The sequence below is a fragment of the Labeo rohita genome, chromosome 7 (genome assembly GCF_022985175.1).
Source record: "Labeo rohita strain BAU-BD-2019 chromosome 7, IGBB_LRoh.1.0, whole genome shotgun sequence".
In the NCBI taxonomy this organism is placed as follows: Eukaryota; Metazoa; Chordata; class Actinopteri; order Cypriniformes; family Cyprinidae; genus Labeo; species Labeo rohita.
The window spans coordinates 25,867,664-25,884,639 of NC_066875.1; the positions used below are offsets into that span (position 1 = coordinate 25,867,664).

Sequence of the window (16,976 nt, forward strand, 5' to 3'; positions counted from 1 at the left end):
AATTTTGTTAATAGTTTGTATTATATTTCTCCAGTAGGTTTTTAGTTCAGAACACGTCCAAAACATATGTAATAAATGTACCCACCTCTGTTTTACATCTAGAGCAGCATTCTGAATATGAATCACTTATCTTTTGTAATCTTTCAGGTGTATAATATACCCTATGTAAAATATTGAACTGTATTAATCTGTCTACTATTAAATGAAAATGTTAAGGCACTTTTACAGATAAGTTCCCAAGTATCTTGATCAAAAGTGCATTCCAGATCTTTTTTTCATTTAAGTCTTGAAGATGAAACATCCTCCCCATACAAGTCGGTGAAATTGGTATACATATAAGACACAAAACCTTTGGATTTTTTTTTGGAGAGGGGCCTTAAACCAAAAATAAATCTTAAAAAAAAAAATCATCAAATATTATTTCAGTTTTATATCACTTTTATTTCATTCTATTATTTCACTGTGCATAATTTCTTACAGGCAAATAACATGAAGTTCACCAATGTTCTACAGAAAAAGGAAGTTAAGGCTCTCAGAAGAGTATATAACTCCCAGATCTGTTTGACTCAGAACAGTTTCTCAGAAAGCTCTCATCATGTACCTAGTGGTGGTCATCTCTCTTCTGCTGAACTCTGTTCAGAGTCGTCCTGTTGAGGTGAGAACAGAAAATAAAATATGAAATAGAAAATGATATCATCAGCAACAGCTTTTCATATTTTTTTTTTACCAAGGGTTACTAATATACATATATTTAAAATCCATAAACAGGACTTAACTGAAAAGATGTCTGGGAAGGCTGGTAAGATGCACAAAAACAAGAAGATACTAACTTGTAATATTGTAGTGTTTTATTATTAATTTACTGATCCATGTGTCAGGTAACATCACTGAAAAAGACCATATGCCAGTGTCAGTTATAATTGAGACCAACAAACATGCAGGTAAGAGTATGGAAGCTATATGATTTGATACTGTAGGCACATCTTTTGTTATATAATTTATTTTGTGAATTACACTATACCGCACAGGCCATGGAGTGGACGGGGCCTTGATCACGTTTGGAGACATCGCCGTACCAAAAGGCTTCCAGAATGCAGATCGGTGCACAGCTCATAGATGCAAATGGAAGAGAAGCAGAAATGGATTAGTCTATGTGCCCTACGTAATCGCCAACCAGTACTGTAAGTTCCAGCGACCAATACTTTTGATACTATCTCACTGCTGTCATGTTCTGTTTAATAGTTTACTCCTGCCACAGCTCCAGATGAAAGAGGTGTGATTGAACGAGGCTTACAGTCCTTTGCGGAGGTTTCCTGCATTCGATTCGTACGACATGAAGGGCAGAGGGACTTTCTCCACATACAGTCTAATTCTGGGTAAATCACTGGATTTAGGGCTCCTTTCTATCTCATTTCTGTGTATACTGTAAATGTGTTTCCCAAAACATAAATGTACAACCTGATTGCTGATGTGTTATATGCGATCCACAGTTGCTACTCATATTTGGGGCGCCAAGGTGGAGGACAAGTTGTTTCTCTACAAAGGCCTGGGTGTGTCTATCATAGTGTTGTTCAGCACGAACTCCTTCATGCTCTCGGGTTCCACCACGAACAGAACCGTAGCGACCGTGACAAACACGTCAAAATCATTCTTGAGAACGTCATACCTGGTATTTTTCTTTAGAACGTCTCTGAGAAATTGGGAAAAAGTGTTAATTTTATGTGTTAAATAAAAAAATGCATAAAACATGGCATGTTAGGTTAATCACAATAATTGCAGGCTATATAAAATTTTACAATGTATTTACCAGGTTTACATTAAAATTTTCCTCTTTAATACTTTTCTGTGCATTGTAACAGCACAGCAGTACAATTTCGAGAAAAGTGACACCAACAATCTGAACACCCGATATGACTACAACTCTGTCATGCACTATCCAAGGTACATGCGCTTGTAGTTCATTGCAAAAAGTTTATTTATTTATTTTTTTGTATGCTAAAAATGTAATTATCTAAGTTTACTGTTGCTTCTCTATATGTGTGGTTTTAGGAACGCTTTCTCAAGGAACAATGAGCCAACCATAATTCCCATTCCTGATAATAGTGTTGTGATTGGCGAAGCTCAAAGAATGAGCCCCAATGACATCCTGCGGATTAACAGACTCTACTGCCGTACGTTAATATTTTCTTTAATATTATTTGAATTGCACCATTTGTTATTCTCTGCTGAAAACACCATCTTAGACCACCAAGAATTTTCATGCAGTTACAGGATGTGTATGCAGTTTAGCAAATGGGTTGCCATACCCATGCTGTTCACTAGCAATACTTACCTTGTCTAACAGAATGGAAGGGTTCTTTCGTTTTATTTATTATTATTACTACTACTATTATTGTTTGCCCAGACTAAACTATAGTTTTGACTTAACCCTTTTAGATAAACAGGCTGGTGGTCTTTACCGTGGGATAATAATTTGTAACTCTTATCCTACAAAATCTTGCCTTTCCTTATTTATTTATTTATTTTTAATATTTATTGTTTTTTTCCCCCTCAGGTTGAGCAAAGGATGTGTTTTATGACAGAGTTCATCTTTTTTCTGCATTCTTTTTCAAGCCTTCCTATTTTCTTCTGCGGTAAAGATTTGTGTGGCAGAAATGTTGTTGTGTGTTTTTTTTTTTGCCTTTTGCCTTTTGCCTTTTACCTTTTGGTAATACTTTTGCAGTAATAAAACTGGTTAATGCAATCAACATTACTGTGTTCTTGTCTTGATATTAATATCAATGGGTCATGCATGTAAGTAAGAACAAAAGAACCTTATCTATAGTATGCAACCATAAAATTACTGATACAATAACCATGATAACTGTTATGTTCTCAATACAAAGAGTAATACTCCACTCTTCAAAAGAGAAAAATAGCAGCAGTGAGGGGCCTTATAGGCCGTATTTTTTTGAAAAACCTCTTACAAACACTAGTGAAAGGAAAAACATTGATAAGCCTTAGTGAAATTCATACTGAAAACCTCTTACAAACAATGGTGAAATGAAAAACATTGATCAACCTTAGTGAAATTTACTCACATGCATTACTAAAAAACCTTTTATACTCTACTGAAAACATTGATCAAGCTTAGTAAAATTCGTTTATATGCAAACCTGAAAAACATATTACAAACACTTGTGAAAACATTGATCAACCTTAAAAATTCATTCATAAAATGAAAAACCTCGTGCCGCAGTTCTGTGACCGACTCGTAGACCAGCAGACAGTGAGTTGATTATACTCTATGTTATGTATATAAAATAGATTTAAAACAGTTCAAGCATATAACTGTGCTAGTTTAACGTTAAACCTTGATAAATGTGCGCTATTAGGCGTATTTCCAATCGTTTGTGCGGAGAGTGGAAGCTGAAGCGCGCTTTGCAGGAGACGCCTGCGCGATCACTTGCATTTTTTTTTTGTGAAAACAATTTAAAATTATACTGTCGTTTTTGCTCAGAAATGTATTAGTATTACATCACACATAAAGGGTCTACTTTTATTTGTGTGCACTCACAAGATCAATAAAACGTGCTTTTAGAAAATGAAAACATGATGCGCTTTCTGCCGTCTTGCTTAACAGAAGCGCTTCATTTATAGAAAGCTTTAAATTACTACTTAACGAAATAAAACAAATCAAAAAAGTCTTTCATAATGTAATCCGTAAAGATGCATTTCTCTCTGAAGGCGCGTCCGATGAGGAGACGGCGGGTCAGGATCATCAGCTTCATCCTTGCGACCAAGGCCGCATTCAACATTGGGCTAGGCGGGGCTGAAGCCCCGGGGCCCGAGCAAGGAGGGGGCCCGTGATTGGCTGTGGAGTAGATTGACTGGCCATGGTACCGCCGATCGCCAAAGCCCCACCACGCCCCCCCAAATATTAGCGATATTAGGAGCTTTTCCGTAAATTCCATACATTACCATTAGAGATTAAAACTTTGCGTTTGAATTTGGTTTACAAATCAAATGCATTTATTCTATATTTTACTTTTGAACGACCTGTGCACGTATCTCAGATGATTGCTGCGCCTAATGTCCGCATTCACCTCTCATCACTTCGTTCTGGCATAATCTGGAAATGGTACGCAATAGAATTTATCTTCGAAAAGTAAAAATGTCAGCTTTTCTTAAAAAAGCGGGCTATCTGAAAAATGAGCAAAGGGGAAAACATGAGTTGTTAGTCAAATCCCCATCTCGGTTATTTTACTATAAAGCTGATGACTAAGTATAAAGTACTAAACTACTAAAGTACTACAGCTGGTGTGAAAGTTGTGGAATACCAAGTGGACTGGGCACATAGAGCAGATAAAAACACACCGTCATCGTTCCCACAGATTTAAGTTCAGTTTGATTATAAACTTGCTGGATGTATACGTATTGCTTTTCGTGTTTGAACAACGTATATTCGCTTATGGGTTGAGAGATTACCTGGTTGAAATATTTAAATCGTTTTGCGCATGATGTAGGCTAAGCCTTTTATTTAAATGCATATTAAGCGTTGTGGTTTAAAACAAATTTAACTGTTTGAGGACATTAAGCAGCAAGGCAGAATTAATTTTGGCAAATGCGCGCCTGATACGCACAGTGCTCACCTGCTCGCGGTACAGCGCCTGACTAAACTTGAGTTCTTTTTCGCGCCTTGAAGTTAAACATTCAAATACACATAGTTACGTGCCAAAATGCCTGTCTCCTCACCAACGCAGTCATTTGTGTCTTAAAAATGAACGTAGTGTAAGGTAAAGCATGTGTAGTAGCAGTCTATATGAGATCTTGTTATTATATGATGAGATGTGCACTTGAACGCGGATCTCTTCCTGCTGCAGCTGCGCCAAACGCGCGCTCGTTTGTAAGAGGTTTTCAGTAATGCGTATGGATGAATTTCACTCAGGTTTATCAAAGTTTTTCCTTTCATTAGTATTTGTAAGGGGCTTTTCAATAATTGCGGCCTATTCGGCCCCCCATAGCAGCGTCTTTATATGACATTTAGTGAATAAATAAATACCAACATAAATGATAGGATTCATCATTATATGGCCCTTCCTCTTGATGTTGCATACATTTGATGGGTTGGAAGCAATATAGATTTTTATACATACAAGTTTTTCAGTTTCAACCAAAAGAGTGACTAAAAATAATTTGTGACACTTGGGTATACATTGTATCAGTTTATACATTCCCCAGGAATCAATTGTTTGCTGTTTAGGAAAGCTATAAGAAAACCTTGATTTTCTTCTGATAAATGAAATAAACGATTATAGAACCTAATCATTAACCTATAGACTGAATCATTTTTATTATTAGGTATTAAGACCTCAACATAGTAACAGCAATGACTGTAACCAAAAAAAAAAAAAAAATCCATCTTAAATGTAACAAAATGAATAACAAAAAAGTTAATGTATTGTGAACATAATTTGAGGACATTGATGATTTACAGGACATTAAAAAAAACAAAACAAGTAGTGATAAAACACTGGGCTCATATGCTTATGCATGGGCACACTGAAGTTATTGTATGATAGCACGTATTGCTACTACACGACTCTCATACGCAACAGCGGAACATTGCAGTTAATTTAGTGCCTGTCCTTCAATTAATGTGAAAACATTAATTTGGCTCTGTCTCGCTAACTCATCTCCAGATATGCAAGGGTTTAAATGTAGCGAGATAACAGGATTCTATGTATCTGAGCTACAACATCTAAACTAATGAATGATTAAATTCCAGAAAGAAAATTAATAGGAAATTTAACAGGTAAGGATGACAGGATACTTAATGAAGTAAAAATGCTTACTGTTTCTGATTCATCTGCATGTGAAGGTACCATACTGTGACAGGGAAATTCACACCTGTTCTTAATTGAAGACTGAAGGTTACACAAGACTGAACTCACTGACTAAAGAAAAAAACTTGCATGTTTATCATGTTTTTCTCAAACATTTCAAAGATAATGTTTCTATTCATATCAGCATGTACTGTTTTGAACATTCCCCTCCTCTGAACATGTGGCCACAGCTAGAACACATGCTAGGACACATAAATTGCCATAGTCCAAATTTTGAGAAAATGTGAAGTACTTTTATATTATTGTATTTGCATACTCAGATCTGAGCTGATAACTACAGATTTAACTTTAAGTACAGATTTTTAAAAAAAGTTAGTTGGCAACAAACAAAATCTAGAAAAAGTGTTTGTGAACTGCGGTTGGTAGTTTTGTTTGCAGCTCTGATTTTTGTGGCATCTTAAAAGAATAACAATAATAATGATAATAAATAATGAATAATAATATTATAGATACCTATAAGTCTAATGTTGAATGGCAAACACTTTTATATATGGTGGACATAATGCAAAATTATAACATATCTTCATGGTAATTGTTACTGGTTTATATTAAATGTTTGATCTGATATATATATATTGTTATATAATATATTGTTTAAGAAGGGACCAATTAAAAAATAACCACTATGTTAGGATGCTTCCATCAGAGTTGTTTATGCATGTTCCAATGAAGGGAATTTCACACCTGTTCTTTTTCAAACAAGGTTAAACAATCTTTTGCCCATATCTGTAAAGAGCATTGTGATATAAACTCGCACCAGGGTATAAAACGTCTTGCTCTATGAATCTTGTGGGACTGAGGTGAAAATAGTGGTATGTTTGAGGTGTTTATTCAACCTGATTCATGCAGTTGTTAGATGGTTTGAGCTGAGAAGGAAATGAGAAAAAAGAAACAAATATTTAATGAACCATTGGATCCGGTTATGATGTCCACCTGTACTTTATATTTAATTAAAAAATTATACTTATTATAGCTATTCTATATTTCGTATTCTATTACAGACTTCGGTTTCACATGACAATATTGTGCACTTATGGTATGTGTACTTTTTTCTCTCTTCTTGTAGGTCATTGCCGTTGCTGTCATGTTTGTAAACAAGGTTACTTTTGGCTTTTTGGCCTTGCTGCTGGTTTTCTCAGCTGAGGGAAAGGTAAAACATATTTTCATATATACACAAATGTATATCACAAGTTTTCAAATGATGCATGCAATTGACCCTTCGCAGGATGTTTGACTGACAGGCGATCTGACCAATCATAATGCCGAATCTGCCATTTTTGCTTGACGCAGAGTAGATAAACATTGGTGAGATTTGAAAATTGGAGTGTACTGATGTCTTTCCACAGTTAAAACAAGATATCTTCTGATGTTCATTTATGTTTATTTCATGCTGCAACATGCTTGGTTTGTGTACTGCTCGAACTGAGGCACTAAAGCTATCTGTCATGACACATAAAAGAGCCACAAAGCAGTATTTATTGTTTGAACTGTATTTTTTGAAAAATGACAACATTTGAAAGCTGAGACTTTGTCTCATATCTAAAATAATGCTCTGTCTTGTCCTCTTTGCTCCATGACGTATTTTTCACTGCATGAGTCGGACATAGCAACAGTAACAAAGTGTGGCGGGTCTTTGCAAAGGGCCAATTGTTTTATACTTACGAAATATTGAAGAAGGTAATATGAGAGCTTTGATGTCATATAATGTTTCAATGTTTCTTTTCCATGTCCATTTTGTTTGTGGTGTTCTGGCATAACTCACGTGCAGCCTAGTAAGTCAAATACTCCAGCAGCTTTGACTGTACATATAACTGTGAAGGGCTTTTGAGATGAAACATTGAACAGTTTAGCAAGAGTTTGTGCATGATGAACTAACTGAAGTAATGGTTCATTAGTGAACATGTTCATGTGTTTTTAATAATAGTTGTTGAGGACAAGTCTCAGCTGTCTGTGTCTGAACTGCTACACAGAGCCAACAGAGGCATCGGTATGTAATCAGCACATACTCCCAAAATACACATCAATATGTTGCAACTTTTCCTTATTAAAGGTCTCAAATGAACTGTTTATGTGTTAGTTCCTCAACCCGATGAGCCCAAGCTAATGGATGACATTGCTATTAATGAGAAAAATGCTGATCCATGCACCACCTATGGCTGCCTCTGGCCCAAATACAGCGATGGAAATGTTTATATACCTTACGTCATTGCCAACAGCTACTGTAAGTCACAATTATGATTTATGTTTTTACTTCCTATATAAAAAAGGTCAAAAGTAGGTCAAAATCTCTATCCTTGCTGAAGTCATGGAAGTATATCGTCCATGCTGCTAATATTAAGCTTTGCATAACAACCTCTGACCTTTGCCATTTCAGCCCCATATGAGGTGGATATCATTCAGCGTGGTCTGGACTCCTTCTCCTACAGCACCTGCATCCGCTTCTTCCCCCGGAGCACCGAGAGAGACTATATCAGCATTGAGTCTCGCAGTGGGTACATAACACAACTGAAACCTAAATCAGAAAAACATCACAAACCAACACAGCATTAGTTTCAAGACAATGCAAAAAATTTTGACAGTAGTCAAAATTAATGTGTCAGCATCATGGGACTACAGACAAACATGTTTGGAAAAAGAATCAGAGGAAGAAGCACTGATAAAAAGAGTGATGAAAAGTGGATCAAGATGATGAAGGTGATATTCAGAGATGGATCAAAAATGTACATTTTATGGATCTCTGCCTTACAGATGCTACTCATACGTTGGTCGTCAGGGTTATGCCCAGACCGTGTCTCTAGAACGTGGTGGCTGCACTTACCACAACATTGTGCAGCATGAACTTATCCACGCTCTTGGCTTCAACCATGAACAGACCCGTAGTGACCGTGACAATCACATCCAAGTCGTCTGGGAGAACATCATTGAAGGTACAGTACATATTAAAAGAAGCATGCATGTGTATAGTCATGTTAGATAAGCTGATTTAGTTAAGTTTCTTTGCTTATCAGACATGAAGTACAACTTCAACAAAATTGACACCCTAAACCAGGGAACTCCCTACGACTACAGCTCTGTGATGCAGTATGAGAGGTGAGTGAGCTTCCAGTATAAGCAGATGTGGTTTCTCTGTGTGTAACACTGTCATCTAACTGCATGTGTCACTTGCTTTGTCAGATACGCATTCTCCAAGAATGGACTCCCCACTATGATTCCCATTCCTGACAATAATGCAGAGCTGGGCACATCTACTGAGATGAGCCAGAATGACATCATCAGAATCAACAGGCTCTACCAGTGCTGTGAGTGTAACCACACAGAAATTAATTTCTTTCCTCCTCATTCCAGAACCTATACTATATATACAAAGGAGCAACAAAATACAAATGTGACCCTGGACCACAAAACCAGTCATAAGGGTCAATTTTTTAAAAAAATTGATATTTATACATCATCTGAAACTGAATAAATAAGTTTTCCATTGATGTATGGTTTGTTAGGACATCATGTTTGTTTGGCTGAGATGCAACTATTTGAAAATCTGAAAGCAGAGGGTGGAAACAAATCCAAATATTGAGAAAACTATGCACTATGCTAGCAATGCATATTACTAATCAGGTCTAGTATAATAAGTTTTTTTGTTATACTTACTTTATGAAATTTACAAAATATTTGGAACAAAGGAAAAATCAAAAATGTTGACCCATACAAAGTATTTTTGTCTATTGCTACAAATATACCTGTGGTACTTAAGACTGGTTTTGTGGATCCAGGTCAATTATTACATTTGGTGGAAGATTGTTAAACATATAGCACATTAAAATGTAATGTATATAAAATGTTATATATAATACTATTATAATGTTATATGTTTTTCTCATTCTTAGAAACAACAGAACATGCCTTCAGCACCCAGACATGCAGCCTAAACTACAACAAAATTTGATTCAAATAGCATCAATGGTGTTGACTTCTGTGCTTACTTGAATCACCAATAAATTTTCAATCAAAGAAAACAAAACTTCTGTCAGTTGATTTTTCTCTGGCTTGACTGACTTGTTAATTCTAAATATACATTTGAATACATTTGAATTATAACAATGTAACATCTTTTACTGAACTGATGTGAGGACAAATAGTTTCCTAAAGTTCAGTATGTCTACCATACTCCTAAATCTAAAACACTGCATTAAATTTTGCAGCTGTTGGGTCACATTTGTTGAGAAATGTCATGCTTACATCATGTCTGTAAACACAGAAAGCGGGTAGAGTTGTTGTGTAAAATTTGAACCAACTGTTCTCATTCTCAACCCTTCTTGCCATCTGTGGAATCACCCACTGTCAAAATAAAGAAACCTCAAACAACTGCTGTTGCACAAAAGACCTTGTTTATCATACAACCCGCGTGATTTCAAGATATTTTTTAATACAATGGTTCAATAAATAAGAAATTAATATAAAAAAAAATTCTATCCTTATCCCTTCCTGTACTAGCTTTTTTTAATGATGCCTGAAAGCTTGTATAATGGGCACTCTCATGTTTATTGCCATCTTATGGTAAATCGCTTGTTGTATTCCTCAAGTATAAGTCGCTTTGGATAAAAGCATCCGCCAAATGAATAAATGTAAATATAAATTTTGAGAAATAACTCCATTACAGTTGCTTTTAAAAATAATAAACGCAGTTGTAATGATTGTAAAGAGGTTGTAAAAATATAATGGCCATGACCTGAGATACAGAATTAGGATAAATTGCACTTACAAAGTGGGGTGACAATTTTGAGAATTTCTGCTTTTATATCAATAACTACACATTTAACTAAACAGGTATGTTGGCAAATCTCCTATAGTCATGGTATTTTATCATCTGATGTTTAAAAAACATATAAAGTATTTGTACACAGTATAGTATTTATTAATTTTATGAATAAAAAATCAGTTTATTATGAGGGATGTATATTTAAATGCACTGTAACCAGATTTTGAATGTCGTGTTTCAGTATAAACAAAATAAAACAAAGAGTAGGCAAAACTCTGCCCTATAGATTGAGAGGGGGCAGAAACTTTTGTTTGCTGCTAAAATTTTTGTTGCATTTTATAGACCGTGAGCAAACCAAACATTATATCCACAGCAACATCTGCCCTTTGCCCTTTCTCCAGTGAGCTGGAGATTTTAATTTGATTTAGATTCTTCAAAATGCAGCTCCTGTATCCACAGGATGAAAAAGCCTACAACTGCATTCAGACCAGCAGTTTGTCACAGAACCTGCACACAATAGTATAAAATGATCAAAAAGAATCACAACATGACTATTTATTGAAGCAATGGCAGATTAGATTAAAGAAGAAAAAGAAAAGAAACCTTTCTTAGCAAATTATACAGATGATGGATATAAACCCAGAGACAACAATAACTAGAATTAATTTCCAATATATGCATTAAGTAACACAATTATTTGTACAGTAAATGAATGGACACTAACTTAATATTATATAATTATGTTGCATGCGTTTAAATGTTTCTGTACATAACATTGATATTTTGCACAGATATGTCACGAAAATACCTTATGCATGCTGTTGTCACAAAACAATTAGTGGCTCATATCAAACATGTACAGAAAGAATGTTCTCACTGATAGTTTGTGAGGTTTGCGAGTGACGTGTTCCTATATGAAGCAACATGTGAGAGAATTTCACACCTGTTCTCTCTCAAACAATGTGTCAGCATGTCTTCTGGCCATATCTGTAAAGATTGTATAGATACAGTCTAGGTATAAAACCCTCTTAGGGCAGTAGTGGTGCACTGGCTTTGGAAATCTAAGGTAAGAGAACTGGTACGTTTCCCTCTGTCTGTTCAAAGCCATTTAAATGTAGTGATATAAGGATGGATATTATGAATTAGTTAATGAATATTAGTAAAAGAGCAAAAACTGAGCTTCATTTGAGGCATTCTGTCTAAACAGCTGTGCCCTGGTTCTTTCTGCAGGTCTTTGGACACCATGTTTGTGACCAAGGTGACTTTTGGCCTGTTGGCCCTGCTCCTCGTCCTCTCTGTTAGAGCTGAGGAGATGGTAAGACACACACAGTATCAGTAGGTTGTAAATGATGCATGTAAAAACATTGCTTTATGCATTATGCATGCACCTCTCTGATGCTAATAATTGTTATAATTAAGAATGTAAAATGATGAGTTGGACTTGAGGTAATGTTTCTTTTCCATGTTCATTTTGTGTGTGGTGTTCTGGCATAACTCACATGCAGCCTGGTAAGTCAAATACTTTTGAGAAACATTAAACAGTTTAGCAAAGGCTGACATTTTTACGTGATTAATTGATTGAAGTAATGGTTCGTTAGTGAGTGCATTAATGTGTTTTTATTACAGTTGTTGAGGACAAGTCTGCTCAGCTGCCTGTGTCAGAACTGCTGCACAGAGCCAACAGAGGCATCGGTATGTAATCACCACATGCTCACTTAATCAATACGGTGCAACCCTTCTTTACTAAAAGCTCCCAAATGAACTGTTTATGTGTTAGTTCCTAAACCTGATGAACCCAAGTTAATGGATGACATTGCTGTGAATGAGAGAAATGCTGATCCATGCACCACCTATGGTTGCCTCTGGCCTAAATCGGGCGACGGCAAAATTTATGTGCCTTACGTCATCGCCAACCACTATAGTAAGTCACTAGTATTATAATTCATGTTTTTATTCAGAGCACAAAGAGACTAAAGAACAGGACAGACTCTCTACTGTTCCTGATTTTAGAGCAGACCTAACACAAGTCTTACAATCAGTGCGAAAGCATGTGAGTGTGAAACGAAGTAAATATTTCCATAGCAACCTCTGACCTTTGCCCTTTCAGCCACCCGTGAGCTGGAGATCATCAAGCGTGGTCTGGACTCTTTCTCCTACAGCACCTGCATCCGCTTCTTCCCCCGCAGCAATGAGAGAGACTATATCAGCATTGAATCTCGCAGTGGGTATGTAAGAGAAACACATTAGAGAACAGATTATAGTGAAAGTCAGAAAGAGCGTTTCCCATTATCATCAAGATATGGCAGGTAGAAGCCTCAGAATGAGAATTACACACATTTTAGAATGATGACAGCGAAAAGGATACTTTTATATTATTAGTTTTGTTGTCTTACAGATGCTACTCGTACGTTGGTCGTCAGGGTTATGGCCAGACCGTGTCTTTGGCCCGTAATGGCTGCCTTTACCACAGCACTGTGCAGCATGAGCTTCTCCACGCTCTTGGCTTCAACCATGAACAGACCCGTAGTGACCGTGACAATCACATCCAAGTCGTCTGGGACAACATCTCTGAGGGTACATTCTTAATAACAAACTTGTTTTTTTAAAAAAAACATGTAGCTATTAGTTCAGTACTTTTGTGCACTTCTACTAGACTAAATGTTTTGTTTGCTTATCAGACATGAAGTACAACTTCAACAAAATCAACACTCTAAACCAGGGAACTCCCTACGACTACAGCTCTGTGATGCAGTACGGGAGGTGAGTAAGCTTACAGTATAAGCAGATGTGGTTTCTCTGTATGTAACATTGTCATCTAACTGCATGTGTCACTTGGTCTGTCAGATACGCATTCTCCAAGAATGGACTCCCCACTATGATTCCCATTCCTGACAATAATGCTGCGCTGGGCACATCTACTGAGATGAGCCAGAATGACATCATCAGAATCAACAGGCTCTACCAGTGCTGTGAGTGACATTTCTGTCTAGTAACTAAATAACCACTGTTTTGGGCTGGATACATAGATGAGTGATTGCATACATTATCATTGTCTAGCAAATCTGTGATGATATATTCCACACAAATATTTTTACTAATATACACATTACTGTCATGTGTATTTATGTATACTTTTTTTTTTTACTTTTAGCTTAAAAATAAATAAGGAGCAGCTGTCCTTTAGGAGCAGTGGAAATGCATTCAGCCTCCAGACATGCAGCACAGAGAAAACAGTTCACTGAAAATCCAAAAGTCTTATGGATGTTGCTGACTACAATGCTGAACTAGCATCATTCTAACAGATGTATTAAGCAAATTTATACACCAATACATTTTCAAATAAAAAGAAGAAGAAATGAAGAAATGCATTGTTTACACTCTTTGTTTTTAATAGTAAAATATATTTATTGATAAATGTAATCATTTAAATGTAATATACATTTAATTTAATAACACACACACTCACTTATTCTTCCACATCGTTCTTAAAGAGACAAATTAATCCTGACTCATGATTAGTGATTACGATCATTAATGATCGATTTGATGTGGGATGTTACAGAATGCATAATTTTACAGCAGAGACAAGAAGCAATAAAAAATAGTAGTTCTAGGCATATTTATCTTATGGCACCATAAATCTATTTTCACAAAATTGGGCATCTTTAGTATTACCTTTATTTTTATATTTTGACATCCTGGACATGAAATAATAAAAATAAATACATTTTAAAAATACAAATTAAAACGTATTTATTCAAATATATTTTACGGTACAAATAATCACAGTATAACTTTTTGGACAAGTTAATAGAATTTTTGAAATACTTTTAACACACGGTTTCACCCATAATTTCTTAATTCCTGTTCGACGCCCCTCCCCCACTTTTTAGTACTTACTGGTTGATGTTTATATTGTCCTATCGACGTTTTCGATATCTTGTTCAGCCTCTTAACTTTTGCAGTGTGTAGCCGTGGTGAAAGTTTAAAAAAAATCTTTACAAAAAATGTTTTTGACGTACGTCGGCGTCCGTACGCGTGCAGCGGAGAGATGGAGAATTCACCTGTGCTGAGCTCTCGGGATTCACTGAGCATCAGCTTCATCTTTCTCGTTTCGCGTTCAGTGCGAATACATTTTGTAAGTGTTAAACACTGTAGATGACTACTTAAAAAGTAAAATGAAATTAAAATATATGTGACAGTATGACTTTCAACAGAAATCTGTATTGCTATTCGGGAACAAAGACTACAGTGGAAGGCAAACCACATTGCTTTTCATACCAGTGAGATTTTGGTATATATATATATATATATATATATATATATATATATAATAGTGTTGGGGAAAGTTACTTTTAAAAGTAATGCATTACAATTTTGCGTTACACTGAAAAAGTGACTAATTACGCTACTACGTTACTTTTTATGGAAAGTAATGTGTTACGTTACTTTTGTGTTACTTTTTAAATCTGGACAGGGCTCGCTTCTTTGTTTTTAATATAAAACAATTCTAATATAAAAGCCATTTTACACTAAAAGTGAAATGAATTCACCTCAGGCTGAAAGAAAAGTACATTTATGCAGGAGATCACTCTTCAGCTATAAAAAAAATTAAGCACAAATATTAGTTTTTCTAAAGTAATTTTTGCTTATTAGTATGGTTGAATTGCATCATTGAAGGTCAGCAGCAAAGACACTGGTTAATAAAATGGGATTAAATACATAAAGGATTTTTGTTTTATTTAACATATTTAATTATTGCAGGGTTGCGTCATATTATGAGTTTGCATACTGTTTTTATTCATTTTGAGGAATACTGAATCAGTTTTTTGTGAGATGAATTAATGCATGTTCACATTTAGTCTAGAATACAGTAACATCATGTTTACTTCCAATTTCCTGACAGGAGACTTGTCAATCAATAAATGGGGAAAAGAGTAACTGTCGTTACTTATTTGAAAAAGTAACTCAGATATTTTCTTAGAAATTCAAAAGCAATGCGTTACTTTACTAGTTACTTAAAAAGGTTATATTATTACATAACTCGCGTTACTTGTAATGCGTTACCCCCAACACTGTATATATATATATATATATAATGTATTTTAATGTAATTTCCACTGACTATAAATGCCTTGTGCTGCATAACTACAGATGTAAGTCATGTCTTTGCTGTTAATTTCATAGAATTCATAGAATATTTCATAGAATCTGTTACGCTGTTAGTTATCGACATACCCACATAGAATCCACATTTTGTGCACTAATTTTGACAAAAAATATGTGGAATTCTTCAGAATTTCTTTAACATGGTAAAATATGTTATGTGGAGGGTACTATACTTTCTGAAAATCCACTAAAATATTTAAATGGGTAATTTATTGCTAATAAGATGAGCTTAAAAAAACATGCCTGTCTATACAGTCAAATAAATGGGTAAATCTGTGTGCAGATGACATGGAGTAAAAGTACACAGTGTTTATTGACAGATAACTATATAGACATTATAACATTACAAAACTGGTTAGAAATCTATGGCCTTATCCTTTAACTGGTGTGGCATTTTTGAGCTTTGTCATTCTACAGAAATCTGTGGGCACATATTCCATATGGGCCTGGTACAGTATGGCACTTCTTTACAACATTGTTTACTGTGTGAATTATTCTAGCTGTGATTTTTATCCCTTTTATCACTTTAATGTGACTTCAGTATAACTGATCTATGCTAACCTTTGCCCTCACAGCCTCCTCTAAACTAGAGATCATCCAGAGGGATCTGGACTATTTTGCTTCCATGTCCTGTATCCGTATCTTCAAGCCCTGCACCACTAAAAGAGAAAACATCAGCTTTGAATCCCACAGCTCTATACAGCGTGAGCCACTTTTGAGCTAACCAACAGACAGCTGTATCTGTGTCACCTAGAAGAGCATCGTAGAAGGTACATGTTCATACCAAAAACTACTCAACCTTTTGTTTCTTTTGATATATGGGGGTTTTGTACAATACTAATAGATTTCACAAGGCAAGCATTTCTAAAGCATTATTTTATTTCATAAATCACCAACTTTAATTATTTCTGTATTTTCAGACAAGACAGTAAATTGAACAATTGTGGTGTGATCTGGATTTGCTCTTTCCATCAGAGAGCATTTGACATTTATTCACCATTATTGCATCCATTTTCTTGTGTTTATTAACAAAACCTTACTGACACTGATGCCTGTCCTTTTGACGACACCCTGTGGATTGGTTTGCCATTTTCCCAGCAAGATCATCTTAGTTTGATCTGACAGCATTTTCATGTAGTCAACAAAAATACGCTCCAATACACAGT

General features: G+C 35.5%; 3 protein-coding genes across 3 annotated transcripts; all 3 read left to right on the top strand.

The window, feature by feature from the left end:
- The first annotated feature begins 583 nt into the window (after window positions 1–583).
- Window positions 584–2,692, top strand: LOC127168065 (hatching enzyme 1.2-like). The gene is made up of 9 exons (XM_051114588.1): window positions 584–655; window positions 769–799; window positions 879–941; window positions 1,029–1,181; window positions 1,259–1,376; window positions 1,491–1,669; window positions 1,860–1,941; window positions 2,050–2,171; window positions 2,555–2,692. The coding sequence occupies exons 1-9, from the start codon at window positions 596–598 to the stop codon at window positions 2,557–2,559; spliced, it is 813 nt and encodes a 270-aa protein (XP_050970545.1). The 5' UTR covers window positions 584–595; the 3' UTR covers window positions 2,560–2,692.
- A 4,259-nt stretch (window positions 2,693–6,951) lies between these two features.
- Window positions 6,952–14,007, top strand: LOC127168067 (high choriolytic enzyme 1-like). Its single transcript, XM_051114590.1, has 9 exons — window positions 6,952–7,035; window positions 7,654–7,657; window positions 7,810–7,872; window positions 7,963–8,106; window positions 8,260–8,377; window positions 8,634–8,812; window positions 8,894–8,975; window positions 9,060–9,184; window positions 13,793–14,007. The coding sequence occupies exons 1-9, from the start codon at window positions 6,970–6,972 to the stop codon at window positions 13,795–13,797; spliced, it is 786 nt and encodes a 261-aa protein (XP_050970547.1). The 5' UTR covers window positions 6,952–6,969; the 3' UTR covers window positions 13,798–14,007.
- Window positions 11,699–13,618, top strand: LOC127168066 (low choriolytic enzyme-like). The gene is made up of 9 exons (XM_051114589.1): window positions 11,699–11,719; window positions 11,872–11,956; window positions 12,147–12,150; window positions 12,268–12,333; window positions 12,419–12,562; window positions 12,749–12,866; window positions 13,037–13,215; window positions 13,320–13,401; window positions 13,486–13,618. Exons 2-9 carry the CDS (start codon window positions 11,885–11,887, stop codon window positions 13,616–13,618), a joined length of 798 nt encoding a protein of 265 aa, XP_050970546.1. The 5' UTR covers window positions 11,699–11,719; window positions 11,872–11,884.
- Window positions 14,008–16,976: the final 2,969 nt, after the last annotated feature.

Bases quoted from the DNA above. Each gene is read 5' to 3' on its own strand.
- LOC127168065 (XM_051114588.1), top strand. From the start codon at position 596: ATGTACCTAGTGGTGGTCATCTCTCTTCTGCTGAACTCTGTTCAGAGT. The intron at 800-878 runs GTAAGATGCACA...TCCATGTGTCAG, and splicing joins AAAGATGTCTGGGAAGGCTG to GTAACATCACTGAAAAAGAC. The intron at 1,182-1,258 runs GTAAGTTCCAGC...CTCCTGCCACAG, and splicing joins CGTAATCGCCAACCAGTACT to CTCCAGATGAAAGAGGTGTG.
- LOC127168067 (XM_051114590.1), top strand. From the start codon at position 6,970: ATGTTTGTAAACAAGGTTACTTTTGGCTTTTTGGCCTTGCTGCTGGTT. The intron at 7,873-7,962 runs GTATGTAATCAG...TTTATGTGTTAG, and splicing joins CAGAGCCAACAGAGGCATCG to TTCCTCAACCCGATGAGCCC. The intron at 8,976-9,059 runs GTGAGTGAGCTT...TTGCTTTGTCAG, and splicing joins TCTGTGATGCAGTATGAGAG to ATACGCATTCTCCAAGAATG.
- LOC127168066 (XM_051114589.1), top strand. From the start codon at position 11,885: ATGTTTGTGACCAAGGTGACTTTTGGCCTGTTGGCCCTGCTCCTCGTC. The intron at 12,334-12,418 runs GTATGTAATCAC...TTTATGTGTTAG, and splicing joins CAGAGCCAACAGAGGCATCG to TTCCTAAACCTGATGAACCC. The intron at 13,216-13,319 runs GTACATTCTTAA...TTTGCTTATCAG, and splicing joins CTGGGACAACATCTCTGAGG to ACATGAAGTACAACTTCAAC.